Below are 24051 nucleotides of genomic sequence, written 5' to 3' on the forward strand. Positions count from 1 at the left end.
TGCCCCAGCGCGGAGCAAACCTTGCCTGCAGCTCCCTCCCGATACCAGAAGCAGCAGCAGCTTCACCTTCACTCTGCCATCCACCAAGCCCAGCTCACTTCACATTAGCCAGAGGGAAGGAAGCAGGCAGCTACAGAAACACAAGGCCTCTGGAGGAGTCTTCTGGGACCCCTTGGGAACCCCGAGGGAGGGCTCCGGAGCAACCCTATAACAGTAATCCTGGAATGGGTTCTTCCAGGTCAAAGGCTCCTTCCTGTTGGAGTCAGGCTGCCTGGAACACTGAGTGGTATATGATCCTACCTTTCCCTTCATCCATATCCAACAGCAAGGGACCAGTTTGCGGTGCTTGATGACAATGAAAAAAAATTAGCATTTGGGAATATTCTCTGGGAGTGAGTATATATGTGTGTATGTATATATATACATATGTATGTATGTACATATATATACACATACATATTTATATCCAAATTCATATATATGTGTATATACATTTATATATAAACTATGAGTATATATACATATAAAAACAAGCTCATATGTATGCATATATATATGTGCATATGTATATACATACACACATATATCCAAAAATTCACATATATAAATGTATATATATAAACTATACATGAATAAATACATATGTAAAAATAAACTCATGTGTATGTGTGTAGTAGGTGTGTATGTGTAGTGTCTGTGTCTGTGTATGTGTACTGTGTGTGTATAGTGTCTGTGTATGTGTGTGTAGTGTGTGTATAGTGTGTGTAGTGTGTGTGTTGTATGTGTGTAGTATGTGTATGTGTGTAGAGTGTGTGTATGTGCTGTGTAGTATGTGTGTATGTGTGTTATCACTTGATAGTACAGCCTGGCACACTAGAGGCCCTCTTTCCTTTCAGGCTGTTTTGAAGAGGAAGTAAGGTATGAGTGACATGCTTAATACGGTACCCAACACATTGGAGAAAGAACTGTCATTGGGTACTTGGTATGGAACAGGCAATTTTTGGAAAACACCAAATTAATTTAGGATCTCTAAGGTCTCCATAGCAACTTCCCTCGGGCAGTAGGGTTTTGATTCTCAAAGGTTTTAAGTAACAAAGCAGACTGCACTTTCATTACGAAAGTAGGCAGTTAAAATTCTTGGCCAGTGTATCAGATTTCTATAATTTATGAAGTCTGTGTGGGCTTCTAGCCACGCAAAGCTTTCTGAATCCTTATTTGAAGCATCATGATATCTTCCAAGACTATACTATGTTTTGCACATCTTGAGTTAAGGCTTTTTGTTTTGTTTTTCAGTTTCTTATTGGTAAACAGAAATTATACAACGTAATAGATTTTACTGTGGCATTTTCATGCATATGTCTATAAAGTAATTTAGTCATATCATTTTCCTTTATCTTTTTTAGTATCTTTATCTACTTTAGTCTCTTTTTTACTTTTAAGTCTCTTTCCCCAAAATTCAGCATATGAAAGAAAATAGACAAACCCGTCTGTGTGTAAATGGCTTATTTTACTAACACAAAGATCTCAAGTTCCATTCATTTTTTTCTGCACACAACCTCATTTTGCTCTTGGTAACTAAATAAAACCCACGGCCTGTGTAGTCTACCTTTACTTTATTCAGTCACCTTCTTAAGGCTACCCTGGCTGACTCCAGAGTGTGGCTACTGTGGATAGTGCCAGGGTAAACATGGGCATGCAGGTAAACAAACATGGGCATGCAGGTAAACACGGGCATTCAGGTTTCTCTATTCTTCTGGGTGATATATGCAGCAGTGGAATAGCTGGTAATTTTAGTTTTAGTTTTTTGAAGAAACTTCCAAACCATTTCCACAATGGCTTGTCTAATTGACATTATCGGCAACTGTGCAGTAAGGTTACCTCACCTGCCCCAATCCTGTACAGCAGCTCCTGTTCCTTTCTTCTTGCCTGGTATAAGACTGAGCAGAGCAAAGTTCTGAGATGTTCTTTTGGAGGCTAATGATGTTCACCATGTTTCCATATATTAGGCACCTGTGTTTTCTTTTATTATTACTACTAATAATAATAATACTAATGTATGCTTCTTATAGGAAAGAGTGGGTTTTGTGGTATTTTCATACATGTGTATGAAGTATTTTGATAATTCTGAATTCTTCATTATTATCTACCCTTATCTGACCCCTCAATTCCCAATGTTCCTTCTTGTTCCTTAATAGTTCCTTGTCCTACAGTAGTGCCTTTTAAAAAAAGACATCCCACGTACACAAAACAATATTCTCAAAAGGCATCTGTTTACTTCACTCGTCCACTGTTTGATGGGACTGTTGGGATGTTAGATCTTTTGGTGTTTGGCATGTTGAGTTCTTAGCTTGCCCAACCATAACCCATCCTGATCCAGTCCTCCCAGGACCTCCAGCCTTTGATCCAGTCCTCCCAGGACCTCCAGCCTTTGGCATTCTGGTTTCAGGTTTTGACCTCCAGTCTTTGACATTCTGGTTTCAGGTTTTGACCTCCAGCCTTTGACATTCTGGTTTCAGGTTTTGACCTCCAGCCTTTGACATTCTGGTTTCAGGTCTTTGCTGTTGCTGTTTGTTATTATTGTTGGTTGTTGATACTGTTGGCTGGTCTTACTATGTAGCTTTGCTAATCCTAGAACTCAGTATGTAGACCAGCCTGGCCTCAAACTCACAGAGATCTGTCTCTCCCTTTTGAAGGCTGGAATTAAAGGCCTGTGCCACCATGCCTGGCCTGGTCTCTTAGTATTACTACTGGTTGCATTAAAAAACAGCAAGTGCAAATAATTTTAATAATATAATTTACTTAATCTGATAGCTCAAAATTATCATTTGAATATATGATCGATCATGATTGATGAGCTTTTTTGTTGTTATTTTCCATATTAGCTCTTCATTTAGTACAAAATTTAAAAAGTAACTCAGGCCGGGCCATATCATCCATGTTTCAGAGTCACATGTGGTTAATGGCTACAGTCCTACACAGAGACACATTATCCTCTCTGTAATTATCTTATGAGCAAAGTGTCCTTAATGAATCTTCACTTTGTGCAATCAAAATCATGAGGGATACACAATGAATTATTACTTTGCCTCCCACTGCTCTGTGATTCTAAATACATCAGGAACATTTTATCATTTAATCTTCAACACAGCCCCGATAAATTGGTCCCTACAACATTTAAACAGGTAGCAATGTATGTCATGTTCCAATTTATGAACCATCAAGGATGAGAATATAACTAAATCCACATGAAGGAAAGCAGCTGGCTTTCTGGTTGCTTGCCAGCTGCGTGCAACCGTCTACCTGGGATAAAGTGTTTGAAGAGATGAAGGCAGCAGAAATGACACTAGGCAGCCTTGCCTTCCTCACGTGGATGAGAGTAGCTGTTTGAAAAGTTTGGCAACTCTGTGAGGAGTGAACTGCAGCGGAGTCTTGACGACATTTTGGACAGCAGAGTACCGTGGTGTGTGTGGCTCTTGACACTGCGCCTTGCTGGTGATTCCAGAACACCAGCCAATCCATAAGCGCCTCAGACACTGTGTGACAATCAGTTATTTCCTTAGAAAATGGCTCCCAAGAGACCCACCAAAGAGAAATAACGTCTCTACACTGCGTTGCGACACTAAGTTAGAGGTCATTACTATACCATAGCAACAGAGCACTGACCCAGTGGATGACAAAAGATTTTATGGATAATAACAAGCCAGACACTTATCTCACATTATCTGTGATAATACTGACATAGGACGTCTTCTCCTTGCAAACTTGTTCAAGTAGAGAGATATAAGCAGGATATAGTTTGTTACATTTAAACTACAGCGCTTTCTTCAATACTGAGTTCTGGGAGTTCTATTGCCTGACCCTAGTAAAGCTAGAAAAAGAAGCTCTCATGATTAGTGAAGTTTTACTCACTCTTATAGTCCTGCTTTATTTAACATTATACTACAAATGTGTAAATATGTAAATGAAACTAACCAGATAATAAATAGTGGGGTAAATAAACCTTCAATGAGTATTGGAGAGATTCAACAACAGCAGCAGCAGCAAACCTCAGCCAATTCTTTAACTGTACTTCCTAGATCTAGACTACATGGATGCACAGAGCTAGCAGGAACTAGGTAGACCTGGAATAGTGCGATTCCTCAAATTCTAGCTGTTCCCTGCACGCACATCCTTGCTATGAATACAATATGGAGCATGTGCTTTTCTCCCTCTTGAGTTTGGGCCTCTGCCGCCTGCTTTGTCTAGTGGATATAGCGCACAGGTAACTATTCTTAGGAACCACCCATATGTCCAGTTGCTCTTCTTAGAAAGGAAATCTTGCCCTCAGTGGCTGATGGTGTATAGGACCAGGAGGGTGAGAGATGAGTTAAGTGGCACCCAGCTGACCCAGCAAGAAAACAAGCTCTGGCTGTTACACACAGAGTCTGAGAGTCTACCCAGCAACAGCTGACGAGCTGAATATAAATACTGTGTACTGAAATCACCACATCTTGTCCTCACCCTAAGACTTTCTTTCTAAAGACTGTAATTTAATATGTACTTTTCCTATAATTTAACCCTGACTTGGATTTCTTCACTTATATCTCGTGCTCCATTCAAAGTGGATTTTTTAATAATTCAAGAACATGTCTCATAGGATTTCAAGCCTTTTCTCATCTAGCTCTCTCCTAAACTCTTATCCTACAAGTTTAGATTCTTCCAGACCAGGTTCACATGCCACCTCTTCACACAGGCTCCCTGGGTTTTGGATTAGTCTCCATGAGCTGCTGTGAGTCCCTAGACCTTTGCACATATGTCACAGTTGCATAGCTTAGTCCTCTTGGGGGACTCCTAACAGTGGGCACAGAGCCTTGTCTGCACAGATGTCACAGTTGCATAGCTTAGTCTTCTTGGGGGACTCCTAACAGTGGCCACAGAGCCTTGTCTGATTCTCTTGCCTGCCCTTGGGACTCCTTCCTCCTCCTGGCCTACCTCATCTCTCCTTAATAGGTGCTTAGTCTTACTGCAATTTGATATGCCACATTTGGCTGATATCCATGGGAGGCCTGCCATTTTCTGAAGAGAAACAGTGGAGGACTGGATGTAGCGGTGAGAGCAGGGAGTGGCAGGAGGGAGTGGAAGAAGAAAAGGGAGAGGAAACTGTGATCAAGAAGTAAATATATACTTATATATAATACATATATTATGTATACATATATATATATATATATATATATATGGAGAATATATGTATATATGGGGAAGGGATATATATACCCATATATATGTATGTATATATATATTCTTCCTAAACACAGTGTGCATGTGCAAGTGTGTGTGCGTGTATGTGTGTGTGTAAAAATAAGAATTCATTCTGATTCTGCCTTTAAAGTTACTATGATAGGTATGTTACGCTATTTGGTTTATTCTGTCTCACAACGCTTCCTTATCCTCTCACAAAGTCAAGAACAGCAAGAGCTATGCAATATTTGCCTCTGTAATCCCCATGACTTTTAACCCAAGGCCTTAAACATTGTCCTGCAATGGGAGCATGGGATGAAGAGGTGAGCCAGGGCCTGAGATATGTGGATGCTGACATGGAATAGCTGAGCAGCTTTGCAGCAGCCAGCTTCTTGTGATTCAGCCTCTACATATGCAAGTGGAGACAGTGCATATTTCACAGGATTGTTGTGAAAATTCAACATGAAAATGAATGCAAATGCTTCCCGGGATTGACATATGGTGGCAGCTCCATCATGACAGTGATCATGACAGACCATCACAGAGGCTAGTTGAAAAACATCCTTGATGGTGAATCATTTTCTCTCAGAAGCTATGTATTAAAGGGTCACAATAATGATTCTATTTCCAATTAGCTGTTTTCCCATTAGATGAGGTTTCAGTAGCTGGTGTCTGGCTTTATTAAGACGCTCAAATATCCATTATTTTCCTCTATCCTTTAAATTCTCCAGGTAACAACAACAAATTTGTTCCAGGAATAAAACTTCTCATTCACTAAAGCACATGTTAGTGCAACAGAAGAAATCCCAGTTCAAGAACAATCATTACCATGATCAAAGGCCAGGGCTGGGAAGACGGCTCAGTCAGTTTAGAGCTTGCTTTATATGACAAAGACCTGAGTCTTTTTCATACAAAAAGGCCATGCTTGGTGGCACATGCTTAAAATCCCAGCACTGGAGAGATGGAGACAGGTTGGGTCCCTGGGACTTGTCTAGTCAGTGAGATGCCATCTCAAAAAAACAAAATAAAACAAAACAAAACAAAAAGAACACCCAAGGTGGACTGTGCTTGAGGGTAGGTATCTAAGATTATCCTCTGGTCTCTACACACATGCACACACTTGCAGGTATGTACACACACATACACACACAGAGTGAGGCATCATACAAGGGACAACACTGAGAGTAACTGGGGGATGAGATATTTCCTGGGGAGATTCTTTGTTCAGTAAGAAAGGAAATGGTATTTTTATAAATAACAAAGCTACTTTTTAAATTTATATTTTCAGGTAGTGGATTTTTCTATTAAAGTCATTTAACAAAACCTGTTCCATGTGCCCTATATTAACTAGAATTGTGTTCAAATATACACACTCCATCAAAGGAGAAATTGATCTTTCAAAGGATACCCAAGGTCAGGAAGCTCAAAATCCAATAAGTGGCCAGGCAGGTAACATCACAGAGTGACCTAGGTTTGGTGTGCATCTGTGAGAAGGGTCTGTGGTTCAATGGAGGCCACAGGCTGACTGAAGGGGCAGATACTATACTACCCTGCTGATTTGTCAGAAATGAAGACCAGAGTTGTGAGAGCTACTGAAGACATCAGAGTCTTTATGTTTTGATTTTTAAAAGCTGCCTTCTTTGGCTTTTAATTATTTGGGCTTAGAGAAGAGGCAATGACTATGACCTTTGTAATTTGTGGGACCACTGAACTAGGAACACTAAAATTACCCTTCTCACTGGATTTTTAAATATAAATTCATTCTATTAACCCTAAAATACATGCAGCTTCTCATTTACACACCTCCCTCCCTGCCACTTTTGGCTTGTGTTTTCGGCTGTCACCCTGAGGACACACGACACTACCTGATACTTGAGCCTCTCTAGCTCTTCAGGTGGCTGTGCACATGAACTCATTTGACCGTCTCTGAGCCCCGCTACGTACAAATGATATCAACTGATTACCGGAAGGGTCTGCATTGACCTCACTCAAGTCTCACCCTCCCTCTGAACCAATAGCAGAAGATGCAAACCAGTCTAGCCTCTCGCTGTCACCAGAGGGACAGGCCTGAATGAGGAAAGTGTGTGAGCACTCACCACCAAACACATCCCCATTCTGGTAGCTCTTCCCTCTCTGTGCTTCCTCTTCATTTTGAACAGTAGCGACATGCTTGGCAGAGGCACAGCCCATAGTCTCATTCGGTCAGCTTCAGCTGGGCTGGACTGCTAATCATCTCTACAGACACGGGGACATTGCTTTCTCTCTCTTCAAGCACACAGGAAATCCACCTGCGGCTGTGCTGGTAACAGTGTGCGCTGTACACCTGCAAGAAGAGAAATCTGGATCAGAAAGGGAGACTGCACACTTGGTGCTGCTCCCTGGGGATGGTGGCCAACCGGCTTCCAGTCAGTGCTGAAGAAAGGATGATCCCTGCTCAGAAGGCAACCAAGGAAGGCATGTCATACATACCACACGCTGGGAAGGAGCCATTGTCAAAGACAGGTAAAGAGCCCTCAAGGTATGAGAAGTACTGGTTGTCACATAGCATCCGAGGTGCTTATGGACTGGCTGGTGTTCTGGCATCACCAGCAAGCAAAGCGTACTGGCTGGACAGAGCCATGCCACCCCTTCCTACCACCCCTCGCTGCAGGCCAACGCTCACAGGTTTTATCTGTTTCAGATCACCTTTCTTCTCAGACTGGACCATGGCCTCGGTTTTGCATCTGAGATTGGCCTGAGTCTAGAATTAGACTTACTGTGCTCACTCTCTGCTCAGCTCACTCACTGTTTTAAAGAGTGAGCTGAACATGTAGAATGATGGAGAAAAATAGAGCTCAGTCAGTTGTCTAATTCCCAGCATGGCTTGTATGGCAACTTGCCTCTCAATGGCATACAGATTGCTTGTGAAGAAACCACTCAGAGCTAGCCTCACTCAGACTGAAGTGAGATTACCTTCCCTGCTGTGGTGAAGGTAGCTGGCCAGACTCTCCAGCTGGCTGTGCTCAGTGTGCTCAGATACCGTTGCTTGTTTTGGCTGGGTTTAGCATCTGTCTTATCAAGCCCTGTAAATGAGGAACTACGACCTAGAAGCTCTTCCTGTTGAAATACGACTCTTATCCATCCTTCTGCCCACATCCAACCCTTGCCATTGTAATCCTTAGCTCTTCAAGGCCCTGGCAAAACCAAGAAAACACCATTCTTTACCCTCACCAGAACCCACACTCCACCAGCACCACAACCATTCTTGCTATGAACAGTGGAGCCTGTCAAGTCCCACAGATGGCACTACCAAACATGGCTGCAAGCTTCATTTTTCAACAGGACTGCTGAACCCTAGGTCCTTCCCAGAATGCAAAGGATATCTATGGGTAGAGAAATCTGATCAATTAAGCCATAAGACCTCAGCAAAGAGCATCTTCTCAACAATCTAAGTAATGTAATGGATGGGATTAAATTCAAAGGTAATGATTTGAAACCAACCCACGAAAACAATAGATGCAGTAATACTAGATCTATAACACAACCAACCTGCATATAATCAATCCCTCAGATTATCCTCTTATCACTGACCATGAGAAGAAAGTATAAAGCTGCTTGAAGAAAAATATTGAAGCTTTGTCTCCTACAGAGTCAATGCTAATACCTCCTTCACACACCAGGGGACTTTATATGAACATATCTCATCTTTTTAAGGTTATATGAAATTTGGGCTTATGGATGTACACACTAGCACACATACAAACAAGCTATTCTATTACTTAGCCATAATGTCTTTGAAACAACTCTATTTCTCAGGAGCCTGATGGAGGAGAGTTGCTGACAACACACACACACACACACACACACACACACACACACACACAACTGTGACAGAATTGAAGGTAATGTACCATTCAAAAGGGCAGATTACATTCTGACTGGGTGGCAGCAGTGACTAGACAGAGGAAGTGGTATTGCTTTGGGGTATTAAAGATCTGGTAGAAACTGACCAGTCTGAGAACACAGCAACAGCATGCAGACATGAGGAGCAGATGAACTAAGGCCCGGGCTGGGGAAAGACAAGAGCACGTTTGTATACGTGCTCCAGAAGGGTCAGAGCATGAAGAGACCAGCACAGCCAGCACTTTGTGAAGAGCCTGGAGAAGGCGTGGCTTGCCATCTCCACCCAACTTAAGAAAGTCAGTATCAGACATCATAGGATAGTAGAATGGTTATCCATCCCTCTGCTTACCTCCTTTACTCTCTGAGGACCCACCACAGAAACAAGAGATAAGAAGGGTCTCTCTCTACAGGTAGGAGAGAGGTGAGAAATCCTCCACAACTCGCAGCAGCTAAGAGTTCTTGCAATCACTAGCCCTACCAGTGCTGCTGTGGTTTCTGGATTCTGTCAGCATCTTCTCCGCCCAACGCTATCAGCTCTGTCCTCAGCACAGCCTCAGAGGAAGGTCACAGGTGTGGATGGAAGTCCCTTCCTTTGCAAGTAGGAAGTTTACGAGCAAACCACCTCACACGGGCATGGGGGACAAACCGCACAGACAGGAACCTCTGTCGGTGTGCCTCTTGCCACCTCTTGAGAATCAAAGCAAAAACAAAAAGAGAAATGAACTAACACAATCACTAGGGTTCTGAGAAGTAGGAGATAACTCACCACTCCCTCCCCTGTCACCTCAGGTGACTTTGTGTTTTATTCCAACTTCACATTTGAAACTTCATGTTTCTTGTGTGGTTTCTTACAAAGGTGTGAACGTTCAAGACAAAACCGAAGCAGCACCAACGCAGCATGCACCATGCTTATACACATATTTACAACAAAAATTACTTTATACATTAGACACTGTGAGCGAGTGACGGTGATTGCTAGTAAGTAGAACCATTATACCACATCGAACCTCATCGGGACTCGTTGTTCTCTATGGAACGAGTCAGGACTCACAGAGCTTCACGGACCATGAAATGGTGGACGCTGAGAACACAGGTGAGGAGAGACCTCTGTAACGTAGAAAGCTGACAGGAATTAACCTCCCAACCCCAACCAGCATTACGATGCTTCTCTTTCTTTGAAGCTGTGTTCACATTAAATACGCACTAAGATGTAAAGAGTTAAAGTTACATGAAAACAAATATTTGTCAGCTTCAGGCTGACAAAGATAAAACATGATTCTTACAAGAAGGTCTCTGTTACTCAAGTATGGAGTGAGGGCCAGGTTAACAAAATATTGAATACAGATTGTATTCAATTCAAATGATTTCATAAGATGGTTCAGTTTAGTTATATACATATATACATACAATATATACATACATACATGTGTGTGTGTGTGTGTGTGTGTGTGTGTGTGTGTGTGTGTGTGTATCGATCTCACAGAGAGGAGGAAAGGTAGAGGAAAGAGGTAAGGGAGAGCGGGAGAGAGTCCTTGAACTCCTGGGCTCAAGTGACCTTCCTGTTTCAGCCTCTTACTAGCTGGGGCTGAGAGCACATGTCACCACACCCAGGTAATTACACTTTAATAAACTCTGTCACTCAATAGGAACTGGCTCTCCATCACCACTCTGTGTGCAGGTTTTTGCTGAAATACACTGTAGTATATAGCTTATAGCATTATTTTAATTTTAAAAGTGACATTTCAAGCTTTACAAGTTTACTGGAAACATACTTTAGTAAGCTTACCCTTTGGTGGTACCGGAGTCACTTGAGGGGCAGACCTCTAATATGTAAAGTTAATCATGCATGGATCACCGAAGAAGTTTTGAACATGTCACAAGCACTTGTCCAATCAGTCAATCATTTAATTAGCAGATGTTAATTGAAAACTCCTTAGTAATAGACAGTGATTGGTAGGTACCAAGCACAAGGTAGTAAGCAAGATGAAATATGATTTTCCTCTCTGCCCCCATAAACTATAAATGATCAGTGAAGGAGGTAATTAGACTAGCTTTGAAGCAATGTGGTCTAAGCTTGAGCAGATTAAAAACACCATGACAGGGCGTTCACCCCACAGGCACCTGACTCAGCTTTGAGAAAGTGAGCGTAGACAGGTGTTGGGGTTGAGACTAGACCACAGCTAAGGAACCATCATATGATGCCTTTCAACTGCATGATACACTGGCCTTTATACCACTGTGTAATGCCAAGGTGACACCTTCACTCACTCTCAGTCAACATAAGCTGTCTTTCTTTCTCTTTTTCTCTTTCTTTCTTTCTTTCTTTCTTTCTTTCTTTCTTTCTTTCTTCCTTCCTTCCTTCCTTCCTTCCTTCCTTTCTTTCTTTCTTCCTTTAACATTTTTTTTTATTTATTTATGGTTGTACAGATGTCCCTGAGCTATCATGTGTGTGGCTGCTGGGAATTGAACTCAGGACCTCTGCCAGCCCCTCTCGCTCCAGCCCCACTCGCTCCGGCATAATACACTGTAGCTGTCTTCAGACACACGAGAAGAGGGCGTCAGATCTCATTATGGGTGTTTGTGAGCCACCATGTGGTTGCTGGGATCCAAACTCAGAACCCTGAGCAGTCAGTGCCCTTCCCCGCTGAGCCATCTCGCCAGCCCAGGAAGATGTCTTTCTGAGAGGATTTTAGAATGTCTCCCTAAAGACTGCTGGGATCACCTGCTCAGGAGAACTCTCCTTTGGTCTGCACCTTCACATACACATCAGCTTCCATCTTTCCTTCAGCTTTGATGGGGTTCTTTCCCAGCCCCCACAGCACTCAGAGGCATGGCAAACAGGCACCAGCCAGACTTCACATTTTCACACATTGATATTAACAGCAAGCTATTGCTTGAAGTTGCAGATCTCACTGTGAGAACTGAGCCAAAGCTCCTCTTTGAAGTTTGATGGACACTTCTAAAAATGACTCACAGGTTCGTTTGCTTTCAAGGTATCTAGGAAACAGGAACATCAGGCATCTCAGAAAACACAGAGCCAAATTAATTGCTTATGGCTTTGTATATAGCTCTCCTCAAATGATTGGGGAGCCTATAAATCATCTATAATGTCCTCAAAACGTGGGCACCACAATACCATGACCTAACCTTATTCAATGCCATTTTTAATAGAACATTTCCCCAATTTTTATAAAATACATCAGCAAATTTATGAATCTAATTCAGTTTCTTTATGAAGGAATTTTTTTATGAAGAACTTTAAAACTGTGTGACCCTGCATGTGCATCCCTTCCTTATATCATGTTTCAAAGTTCTCTGAGTATCGTAAGAGTTGTTACTCCATACTAACTCATGGTATACTATGGAAAACTCCATCTATGTGTACATGTGAATTTTATATGCATGTCCAACCCAAGAAAACATTAGGAGAAGCAGAGTTTCATTTTTTAAAAAATCACTTTCATAAAACTTAAAACTAGAACAAGAAAAATTCTAATTTTGAGGAAAATCCAAGAGGTTAAATGACCCCTTTGTTTAAATAAAAGAGGCTACAGTTAAAGATTTTTCATTACATTATGTTATAGGTAACTTTACCTCCTACCAATTAATCAAAGGCTTTTTCCTTTTGGACAGGAATGCCAAAACATTTGAGACAATTTTCTTGTGAAGAAAAACACATCTGAAAAAAAAAAAAAAGCAAATTAAAAAAAAAAAAAAAGATAAACCCCATAAAGAAACCCAAGCTCAGAAAGAACATGGACATGAAGGCCCTCAGGAGGGTTGCCGGACTGGAAAGAAATCAAATTCTGACTGCAATGGGCACACAGAGAGCTATGAACACAGCAGTTAAGACAAGGATGTAGCTGCATTATTAATAGATCTTTTGTACTTCTGATTAAAAAGGGACGCCAAGACAAGGCATCATCTAAAAATGCCTTCCTTTTGTTGAAAAAAGAGCCAGCATCTAAGCGCCATAAAGAAAAAATTATATATGTATATATAAATAACTAATTGGTCTGTTGGCCCATCTGCTGTGTTTCTCAATAATGAGTGTCAATGCACAGCCTACTGGGAGGGGAGAAGAAAGAAAACATAAAAGTGACTTCTAATCTTTCAGTGTCCTTGGGCTACTGTTAACACTTCTTCATACTTCAGTGTGATTGCTAAAAATACAGAGATTTCACGCTTGACTCAAAGGTATCTGGAAGTCAAGTCTTCCCATCAACGTCACAGACCATCTTCATCCCTCCGCTCACACACATTTGGTATCGTGACAATCAACAACACGCTAGTAATTCCAAAGGCATATGGATTTTGGCTTCTGTTTTTTTAATGAGAGAACTCATATCTCTGAAAATAATAGACAGCAGTACCTCAGAGAAATATAGTAGTAGCAGGCTTTATGCAAGAGGGCGCACTTCTATGGGTGTTTCCAATTAAGGTGGAGAGACAAGTTGGGAAGTGGAAAGAATAGACATGAGGCTTAATAACTCTGGTCTCTGCTATCACAGGCCTGCTGTTGGCCCAAGGCCAAGCTTCATACAGCCAAGCTCAACCTCTGCAGCCTACATGACCCAAGGACCAGTCGTGAAAAAGCTTCCTCTCACCGAGATTCAATTCATCTACACACTGGTTTGTTTGTTTTTGTTTTTGTTTTGTTTTAAAACACTTTCTCCATTAGCATATGCTTATAAGTCTAAACAGCCTGGACATTTCTCAGAAGTATTACAAGGTAATATTATAGAGAAGTTATCAGTATTGTTTTTGATAATGTGTGGTCCACAGGTGATGGCTTCAATGTGTAAAAACTGAATAGCAGAGCAAAGCGCAATTCTATTTTCCCTTTCTCTATCCTGGCTTTCATGAATAAAATTAATTCTTGTGATGCTTCTTATAGGGAATTAGAAGAAAACTCTAGGAATGACTGTCCTTCAAGCTAAGGATAAAAAAATTGTGCCATTATACTGTGCCTCAAAACTCTTATTGTTGTATTACCTACATATTGGTAACTCAGTTCATGAGTAGTAGACGTGGCTTCTGGTAAGGTAGGCAGTCAAAGAACTGTTGGTTAAAACCACGCACCTACAGCAGTATGGACTCTCAAAGGTATCCAGCCTTGCAGAAGACCCAAGTTCAGTTCCAAGTACCCACACCTGGTAGCTTCCGACTGCCTATAACTCTGGTTCCAGAGGGTCCAACTCATTTGACCTCGGCAGACCAACATATGCACCTCCCCTGTCTCCTACTTCTCATTCACACATATACATAAATAAAAATAAAGTAAATTAGAGAAGAACTAAACCAAACAAGGATGAACCAGAAGCAAATGACTCTTTATAACTTGAAAATATAAAGGACTAAAGGATTTTATTTGAGAACTTAATTTGGTATTGATAACTGAGAGTGGATATATTTAAATATGGCCAGAGTTAGTATTACTTTTAATAAAATAGGAACACTTAAAAGACCTTAGTCCTACAATATCAAAGCAGTTTTCCTAAAAATATAAACACACACCCCTCTTCCCTCCCAAAATAACTTTCTTCTTCCTTCTAGTCTAGTTTGTGGGGACCAAAAATTCCCCACAAGAGGCTGCTGTTTCCTCTGGCTTAAGAACTCTCATTCTGGGATCTCACGCCAGATGACCTAGGCATGTGTGGTGCCACTGGCTCACTGACCCCAGACAGCTTTGTGGGCTGCTCACTGAAACATCTCTCTACAGGAAAGTCTTGGCTACCTCAAATTCTGTCTTCTGGAATCGTCACACTTTCTCTAGAGTATGTTGTTTGTGATCTGAAAGTGCCTTGTAATTTGGAGAATGTAAACAGGTAAAATGTCCCCATTGAGGGAGGGGAAGAGATGTTCCTCTCAGAGACACACCATCCTAGCGAGGTAGAAAATCACACCCGGTGTCTTTGGGAAAGGATGTAGACAAGTTCCTTACTTCGCCATGTCTTAGGTCTCATCTGAATGATGGAATCAAGCCTTGGGAATGTAAAGAGGAGCTGAGATGGCCTATGGCAAACAGCGAAGATGGCGTCTGGTGTGAAGAAGCCAACCACTAAGTAGCTATTGTCACTGTCCACACTATTAATGGCACACTGGTGTGCTTCAGAACAGTGACAAAAGAAAGTTAAGAAGAAACAGAAGAGGAGGGTTAAGTTGTTCAAGGTTATTGGTTTCAGTAACAAAGGCCAACCTGAATGAGGAGTAAGGTGGGACAAAAGGAGAAGCACGCGGTCCTTGTGTAGCACAAGAACCTTGGGCAGTGCCAGGTGTTTTTGTTGTGCTGGGAATGGGCCAGTCAGTCTCCATGTAGCGCTACAGACATGGGCCGTGTGCAAACACACTGTAGGTCAGGAAGCTGCACTTGATCTCAGCTCCAATGAGCGTAAAACTCAATGTTGCCAGCTGCTGTATCCTTCTCCCTCACCAGGGAGATTTCTAAGATTAAGGCTTGTGCTAATCATTTCCCTCTGTATTCTGTCTCCCATCCTGGCAGGCCAACAGTTGACAGATAAAGGACCAATGGATGAAATATCTTGGAAATCTTTTCATAGAGATAAGGCACATGGGAGAAGGTTTTAAGGAAGGGGGCTACCTTCAGTCTCATGCCTTAATTTACCTTCATGGACAGTGACATCTTTACTATAGTGCCAATAATCGTAAGTTCAGATATCAAGGGCATAATGGCAGAATTTTCAAAGCTCTTGGCACCTGAATGTTGACCCTAACCTGCTCTGGGGAAACGTGCTATTTACTTATTTTGACATTATTATTATTATTATCATTTTGACAACCTGCTTTCCACTTTTCACTAGGGTTTGAAGATTCAAAGTAAGATAACACCCCACCCCTTACCCATCCCCGCCCCACGTGAACAGGCCTACATGCATTTCCCCATTTTTAGTCAGGACCAATACATGGGCCTCAGTACTTCCGACAGATCCATCTGATAGAATCTATCAGATTCATCAACTATCAAATCTATCAAATCTATCAAATCTATCTATGGACTGTGCTAGCTAGAATTGAAGTCTGGAATTAATCGCTTTTTCCACAGCAAAGAACATTTTAAGGACAATGTCTTTAGAAGTAGGAATGATAAATATCATTTCAGGTCATATAACCCAGTTGGACCGTTTGTTTTTAAGCATCTCCATTTTTCTCTCATATTGTTCTCACGAAAAGCATAAGGCTTTAGGAAACTTGATTCATTTTGCAGCATTCAGCCAAAAAGCCATTTTGTGCAATCACGGTTATAATAAGCTTAGAGACCAGAACCAATAAGACAAGAGCAGGTCAGCTGGCCCAGCCACTGCCACATTCAACCTTAACTCTGGACAGAAGGGGTCACTACACTGTGCCTACAGTTAGTCTTTGACTGTCACTGGGGTCTGAATGGACAAACAGAAATGATGCTCCCCCATAGTATGGATATTCTTACCTGGCCACTGAAATTCTATTAAATACATAGGGTTAAAGGTCTCAAGCTATGATGACCTTGTAAATGTTACTACAAATTGCGACTGACTAAAATAGTTATTCTGAATCAATCCAATGTTCCCTACTTGAAGTCCTCTTGTTCGTGAACAAGATGTTCTCACCTACTTGTCCACAGCATGCACTCAGAGAAAGAGACCACGTGACAAGCTCGCCAGGACTGCACCGCACGAGCTGGGAGACCCACAATGCAGCATCAAGACACACCGGCTACAGGCAGTTCTCACTGGAGCATGGAGGCTTTCTCTGAAAGAGCACTAAACACTTGGCTCAGTGGTTAACCTCAGAGAGGCCTCGAAGAAGTAAAACAAGGATCTGGCTACATTCCAGTCCAGCTAGACCTTGTCCTAGATGTATCTGTAAAACCATCAAATGGGTAGCTCACCTGCCATGGCTATCTATGCCTAAAAATGTCAGACACACACAGGGTAAGCTGTGTATTATTGATGCGCTTATGAGGAATGCCACCACCACAGTGTCCCCTGACTCTACTACATCCCTGCTATTGGCACCCCAGGAACAGGCTGCAAAAAATAAGACAAAATGTAGATCATCTCTGGACCTGGCCTTCAAGCTTCAGTTTCCACTATATTGTATTCCTTTGTTTATACTTTGTTTCGCTTGAGAGGAAAAACTGCATAGTCATGCCCCAATGGATGTCAGTTGTGAAAGCATCAGAAAATGACTCAAATTTTTACTAAGAAGTTTCACAAATTCCTAAATATCTCAATTTTTCCATGACAATGATAAAATTAAGGCTTTCCTCTAGATTCAAATCCACCAATACTCACTAATGCTTCCAGGGTAAAGGTTTTGAGATACGTGGACTTTTGAAATGAGACACATCTTCAGGCTAATTAAGGTCAGGTTCCTAAAGCTACAAATGAGAACACTGAACACTGGGGAATTTAGATTAGTAACTCCTACCCAGACCTGCTAAACCACCACTGTGTCTTACTACTGCTTCAGAAACTAGCCTCCCCCACACGGGTCTCAGCAAATACCCTTCTCCCTCAGAATCTGCCCTCCACTCTTTACTGCCTCAGACACCACATTCGGGGGAAGCCTGTATGCACCGCATCCCATGGCCTAGCTTGGTTCCCTTGCTCCTCTGAACTCTTTCTTAGAGCGTTAGTTAGTTTGGTGGTGCTTCTGACACACATCAGTTTAGCAGATACTGAGGGTGGTGCTGTTTTGAAGGTAGACCCCCATCTCCATATTTTCCCGAGGCTATGTTAGAAGCTCTGACTGGGAGAGAACAGGGACTCAACAAATCTTCAAAAAGCCAAGCTGCCAATCCTCCTTGCATAGAAAGGGGTCCTCCTGCTCTCCCTATGCCTGACTCCTGGTGTAAGCCAACCTTCCCAAGAGCTCAGAGCCTCCATCACGGTACAAGGTAGCCTTCATTCTCAATCACCTGTCTTATCATTTCCAGAAATATGAAGTATAGACTCTATTTCTTGTTTCCAGCTATGTAACCCCGGCCAGCTTCAAACTTGCCACCCCCCTGCTTCAGCTTTCTGAGTGCTGGGGTTACAGTCAACAGTCATAAGTCATCACACTAACTCCAGCTTCTAATAGAACTCAGCTTAGAATATGTAAAAGTAGAAAGTAAGAGCTAGAGAGACGGATTGGTGGGGCAGAGCTTCTTGCAAAGGCTTTCCATACACACCTTCCACTCCTTCTAGCTTTTACAGGTACTTTGATACATTAATTAGGTGCAGTATCTAACTATGAAATCCCTCGTTCTCAGTTGTCCCCTTAAACAGAACTCCTCCTAAAATCTCTGCCTGCTGTCAAAATCTTCCCACCCTTCAAAGGCCAGAATACATCTTAGCCATAGCTCATCCCTTTCCCTAATGTTATCAGCATGGGTCTGTGAGACCCACTCAGCACGGGTCCGAGGGACCCCACTCAGCACTCTCCAAGTTCCTGTAAGTCTGCACCTATCTTTCCTTCTCCATCTAACTCAGACTACTTGAAGTCTTCCCTCTCTGAAGTTAGCATTTAACTCGTTTAGGAAATACCTATGCACAGCCTTGGGTTATCATCCATATTGTCGTTCTGTATTGTGAACTTCTGTCTTGGTGTCATTTGTAAATTTTGAGGACCAGTTGTGTTTTTGATGACCCTGATCCTGGGCAAATCTTTGCAAAAAGTAGGAGTCTCACATTTGTTATCTTAGATGCTGGTTATAAAGCACACGTGTTTAGAGATGGGAAAATGATAGTAACTTTGCCTTTAAGAGAAACTTTTATGAAAGGTACAACTGAAAAATTACTATCCAAAGATGTTTAAAGAGGTCAAATGTTTGGTAGACATTGTCTCTGAATAAGGGTTATTTCTTTTTTAAAAAACTGCCCATATGATTAAAATATGAATGAAGAAGAAATTTCAATGGAAAAAGCAAATAAAAGGATGAAAATTTTAAAAATCCTGTATCGAAAATTAATGCTTTTAATCCCACTCTAGCCCAGGAACACCAGGCTGCTGCCTCATGAGCTAGCTCTGGTTACAGGGTTCAAGTTCATGACTGACTGAACACTATAGCTCTGCACCAGTGGCCCACAACTCCCTGGGCATAAACTAATTTCAAACTAGTCTCCTTCACTGTGTACATCCTAGACACCCCCCGTAGCTATCTGCTGAGGTGCTGTGTCCAACTATTTCATTTTATTCATTTTGTATTTCATTGTTTACCCAACTATGAACAGCATCTGCTTGCAACCATAAATAACAAATTTGGAGCATAGATGATATGTTCAGGGCCCAGTTCTTCAGGGTTCAGTAACCTAGCAACACAGCAGCAAGATACTTCTTACTAAACTGTTCCTAAAACTGTTCCTAAACTGTTCCTCTATCTATATAGCTGCCTGGCATGGGCTTGGACACCCACTGCTCTGATCAGGTTTGGGAATGACAAACTGATACTGACAGACAGATCAGAAAAACAATGAGGTTACAGGAGCCTTGGTGCCAGCTCCAAAAACCTGAGCATCAGGACTATGAAGAAGGGAAATACAAATGACTTAGGACCAGTTGCCAAATACACTTTTGCCTTGGCATCACTCACATTAGTAAGAATCTAGAAGCTCTTGAAAGCCAGCACCTAAAATTTCTATATTCTTGGTGTCTGCAGGCCAGATATGTGCTTTTAATGAAAATGAACAATGTAGTCAATTACTACCTACATTCTGACAGATAAAGGGGACAGAAGAGGAGAGGGTATTTTAATGCTTTCTTTTAATGAATGGATAAAAGGTGAGTCCTCATGACAAAGATATTTCCAGAAACAATTTAGTCCCTGTCCTCCTCCCTGGGATTTGTTTGGTTTATTGGCTTATCCATCAGACTTTAGAGGCCTCTGGTTTCTAGTGGTCATTTGTAGTTAAGAGCCCTCCACTTCTTACATAATAAAATACAAGAGACATATTTATTGGTTTTCTTCTTCCCATCCCCCAAAATGAAGGTCAAAATACAATAAGGTAACATAATGACATGGTTTTTAAAAACTAATGGTTCCAGCAGTGGTACAATAAATGAATAAGTCAAAAGTGGAAGGATGTTTATTTGCATGTCATAGAGAAAGTAGCATTCTCTATAGGATGACACAGTCATTTGTTTTCCCCCAATGAAGCAAACAAATAAAGCATGAGGAAGCCAGGAGCTTCCCCTTCATCCCTCAAGGGGTAATGAGTTCTTCCTAGATTAAAGCTAGCCTCCTTCCCTTTGACACTCACAGATGCACAATGACATCAGCCAAACAGCTAGACACCATCAATCTACAAGACAGGAAATGCTGCAACCAGACCTACAGCCTTTCTAAGCATTTGCTGCCTCCTGTCTACTGGTGGCTCTGTTTTGTAATGCAGGAAGAGCTGCCGAAGAGATGGGACACTGGGAGGCAGCAATGAACAGATACAGACCTATAGGTGGCAGTGCTCAAGACACAACTTCTTAAACTGTGGATCAGAGCCCAACATGGGGTCACACAACTAAAGCTAGAGGTTCTGAACAGACAACACACACACTTTGTACTACATGTGCCATCCATGCCATGCAATGGGAAGGATTCTCTCTTAAATGACATGGCTGAGACCACTATAAACTGCAGTGTTGGATTTACTTACTAACCATTCATATCAAGTCTTACAGAAACATTATGGCTTACTTATGGAAGACAAAGATTTTCTGTAGTTGTGTGTGTTTGTGTTCATGTGCACGCAGAGGTGTGTGTGTGTAGGAAGACCAGATCTCAGTGTTAGCTATCTTCCTTACTGAACCTGGGGCTCACCAATAAAGCTGGCCAGCAAGCTCCAGAGATCTTCGTGCTTCTGCTACCCTAGTCCTGAGATGATACGCACACATCACCACACCTGGCTCTTTGTGTTGGAAAGTCTGCATTGTGTGACAGCTGCTCTTAGCTGTCAACTTGACACATCCAGGAAAAGGGAATCTCACCTGTAGAACTGCCTCCATCAGACTAGCCTCTGAAAATGTCTATGGGCATTTTCCTGGTTGCTAACTGATGTCGGAAGGCTCCGCCCACATGTGGGCAATACCATCCCAAGGCAAGTGTGTGCTATAAAGAAAGGCAATTGAACTTGAACCTGGGAGCAAACTTGTGAGCGGCTTTCCTCCATGGCTCCTGCTTATCTTCTTGTCCTATGATGAGTCCTCAATGATGGACTCTGATCTACAGGATGAAATCAGCCCTCTCCCCCAGGCTGCTTTTTGCTGTGGCATTTATCACAGCAATAGAAGAGACTTTCTAAGCCGTCTTCCCAGCCCTCCCTGGAAAACAATTCTTAGGTGATTTTCCCAACCATCATCTCTCAGCATGCATCAAACCAGCATACTTTCAAACTATATTGTGTTAAAATGTTTGATTGTACATGTTGATGTTTGATTTGCTGACTTAAAACTTATTAAATAAGGGGCTGCAGAGATGGCTCAGCCGTTAAGATCACTGACTGCTCTTCCAGAGGTCCTGAGTTCAATTCCCAGCAACCACATGTTGGCTCACAACCATCTATAATGGGATCTGATGCCCTCTTCTGGAGTGTCTGAGGACAGCTATGGTGTATTCATATAAATAAAAAATAAATAAATCTTTTTTTTAGAAAGTCATTAAATAAGCTGGGTGGTGGTGGTGCAAGCCTTTAATCCCAGTACTCAGGGTGCAGAGGCAGGAGGATCTCTGAGTTTGAGGCCAGCCTGGTTTATAGAGTGAGTTTCAGAACAGCCAGGGCTACACAGAGATATCCTGTCTTGGAAAAAGAAAAAGGTTTGAAAATTCATTAAATAATTTTGGTTTAGGATTAGAACAGAATTTCCAACAGTTCCCAAAGTGAGTACTTGTAAGCATACTTCTGCTGCTTTATACTATGTGCTCACGTGATAACACGGCATTCTCAACAATGATAAAATCAAAACGCATCAGATCTGGAAAATGCCAACGACCTACTTCCAACAGAATCAAACATTCAACCAAGACTTGACTCTAAGTGACAATAATCACAGCAGTGCCATTTGTAAACAAAGCTGCCATCCACCTTAATAAATGGTGAAGTCCCCCATATATCAAAGAATTGTTTTAAAGTAAATTTTCTGATGATTTCTTATCAGTAAATGCCTGATAAATGTCTAGTATATAAACCTATAAAGTCATGTCGGGATTTCTTAGTAAAAAGGGCTCAGGAGTGGAGAAAATGTAAAAATCTCTGCCTTGGAAAGGGAGGCTGAAACTTCCCAAGGTACCTGAGGTCAGATACTGGGGACATGAATGGCTGTAAGGCTCAAAATCTTACATTCGGTTTTGTGGTTTCCTTCCCATCAACTCCATCATTAAACGATGGCCACCCACACAACTCTGTCAAGAGGAGGGTATGTTATCTAAGGCACAGGGGACCCCTGTCCACTGACATCAGAAGAGATGGAGCGCACACAGAGCAGGCCAGTCCAGAGCCTGTCTGGTTTAGTAAGCTCTCTGAGGCTCTAACCAGAGGTACAAACAATGGAGTGAATAGCGTGGGTGTTCCAGGTCCCAGCACGATGAGGTGTGGATACCAGACTATCCCCAGCTGTGATGCCCAGTGACAGCAGTGACCACACCGCAGCTGGGGATGAGGAAAGACATTGGTTCTTCAGTGTCACATGGTGATGGACAGCTACAAAATTCAGGGCCACACTTAGAAACTAAACTTAAGTTTATACAATACCCCATCACACATGGTGCTTTTCACACCAGCACCCGGTCAGTCTGTCAGTCTCATTCAAACAACTTAGAGGACAAATAACAGATGGTTCTCGATGCCAATAAAGCCAACCCAGGCCTAGGAGTCTAGGCTAAATGAGGGAGATGCATACTTTCATGAAGGAGTACTTACCTTAATTTGACCTCTGCTGGAGAGTAACTCTGTGTGTGGGGGGGGATGTGTTTAAAGAATATTTATAACAACTTTGACCTTAGTTTTTCCTATTAGCATGCATGTAAGTCAATTTCTTTCTTTTTATCTTATTTTGGGAAAGGAGCTGGCAATGGAAGTGTCCCAGTCAGTTTGATGTCAACTTAGGACAAACCTAGACGTACCTGGGAAGACAGAACCTCAACTGAGAAAATGCCCCACTAGATGGCCTCTAGGCTAATCTGTAGTGCATTTTCTAGATTGATGATTGGTGGTGGTGGGCCCAGCTCATTGTAGGCTATGCCACCCTGGGACTATGCCAGCCCTGGGTGCTATAAGAAAGCGACTTGAGCAAGCCATGAGGAGCAAGCTAGTAAGCAGTGCCCGGTTTCAGTTCCTGCCTTGGGTCCCTGCTGTAAGTTTCTGCTGGGACTTCCCTAAGTGGCAGAACATGATCTGAGGGTTTTTAAGTTGAAATAAACCCTTTTCTCCCCCATTGCTGTTGGTCATGGTGTTTTTATCATTGCAATAGAAACCCTAACTAAGACAGAACTGTAGGGATTGATACATGTTAGGCAACATCTCCAGTCTCAACCCAAGTCCACCTCCACTCAATGTCCTCTGAAGCTGCACAATGTTGGTGACATCACTAGCCACACAGGGACCATGGCCCACCTTGCAAGTGCAGTGGTTTCTCAAGCAGGCAGAGCACATGTTGACACCTGGGGCTCACAGGACCTCCTTCCTCTCACTCATCTCTACTTAACCGTTCTGATCACCACACGCCAAGAAGATCTTGAATTCAATCTGTGACTAAGTGTCTTTAGAGAAACGATAATGGATTCCATCCAGAGTGGAGCTGTTTTCTCCCAAAGCACTTGCTGGTTCTGTCACCGTGGGACTAGATAGAGCCATGTGGAGAGTTCTAGTAGGAAAGTCTAGCCCCTCTCAGGGTGTATCCACAGCCCCTCACAGGGTGTATCCACATTCCTGCACAGGGTGTATCCACAGCCCCTCACTGGGTGTATTCACAACCCCT

General features: G+C 42.2%; 1 protein-coding gene across 4 annotated transcripts in view; it reads right to left on the reverse strand.

Annotated features, from left to right (window-relative positions):
- CUNH1orf21 (chromosome unknown C1orf21 homolog) overlaps nucleotides 1-24051 on the reverse strand; it is a 218297-nt gene that overhangs the window by 120303 nt on the left and 73943 nt on the right. For all 4 annotated transcript variants that reach the window (XM_031384668.1, XM_031384662.1, XM_031384646.1 and 1 more), the window contains exon 2: nucleotides 7317-7543. In XM_031384668.1, the coding sequence (XP_031240528.1) occupies nucleotides 7317-7410 (94 nt within the window). In that variant the 5' untranslated portion in view covers nucleotides 7411-7543. The remainder of the gene's footprint in view (nucleotides 1-7316; nucleotides 7544-24051) is intronic.

Source organism: Mastomys coucha, unplaced genomic scaffold (assembly GCF_008632895.1).
Source record: "Mastomys coucha isolate ucsf_1 unplaced genomic scaffold, UCSF_Mcou_1 pScaffold1, whole genome shotgun sequence".
In the NCBI taxonomy this organism is placed as follows: Eukaryota; Metazoa; Chordata; class Mammalia; order Rodentia; family Muridae; genus Mastomys; species Mastomys coucha.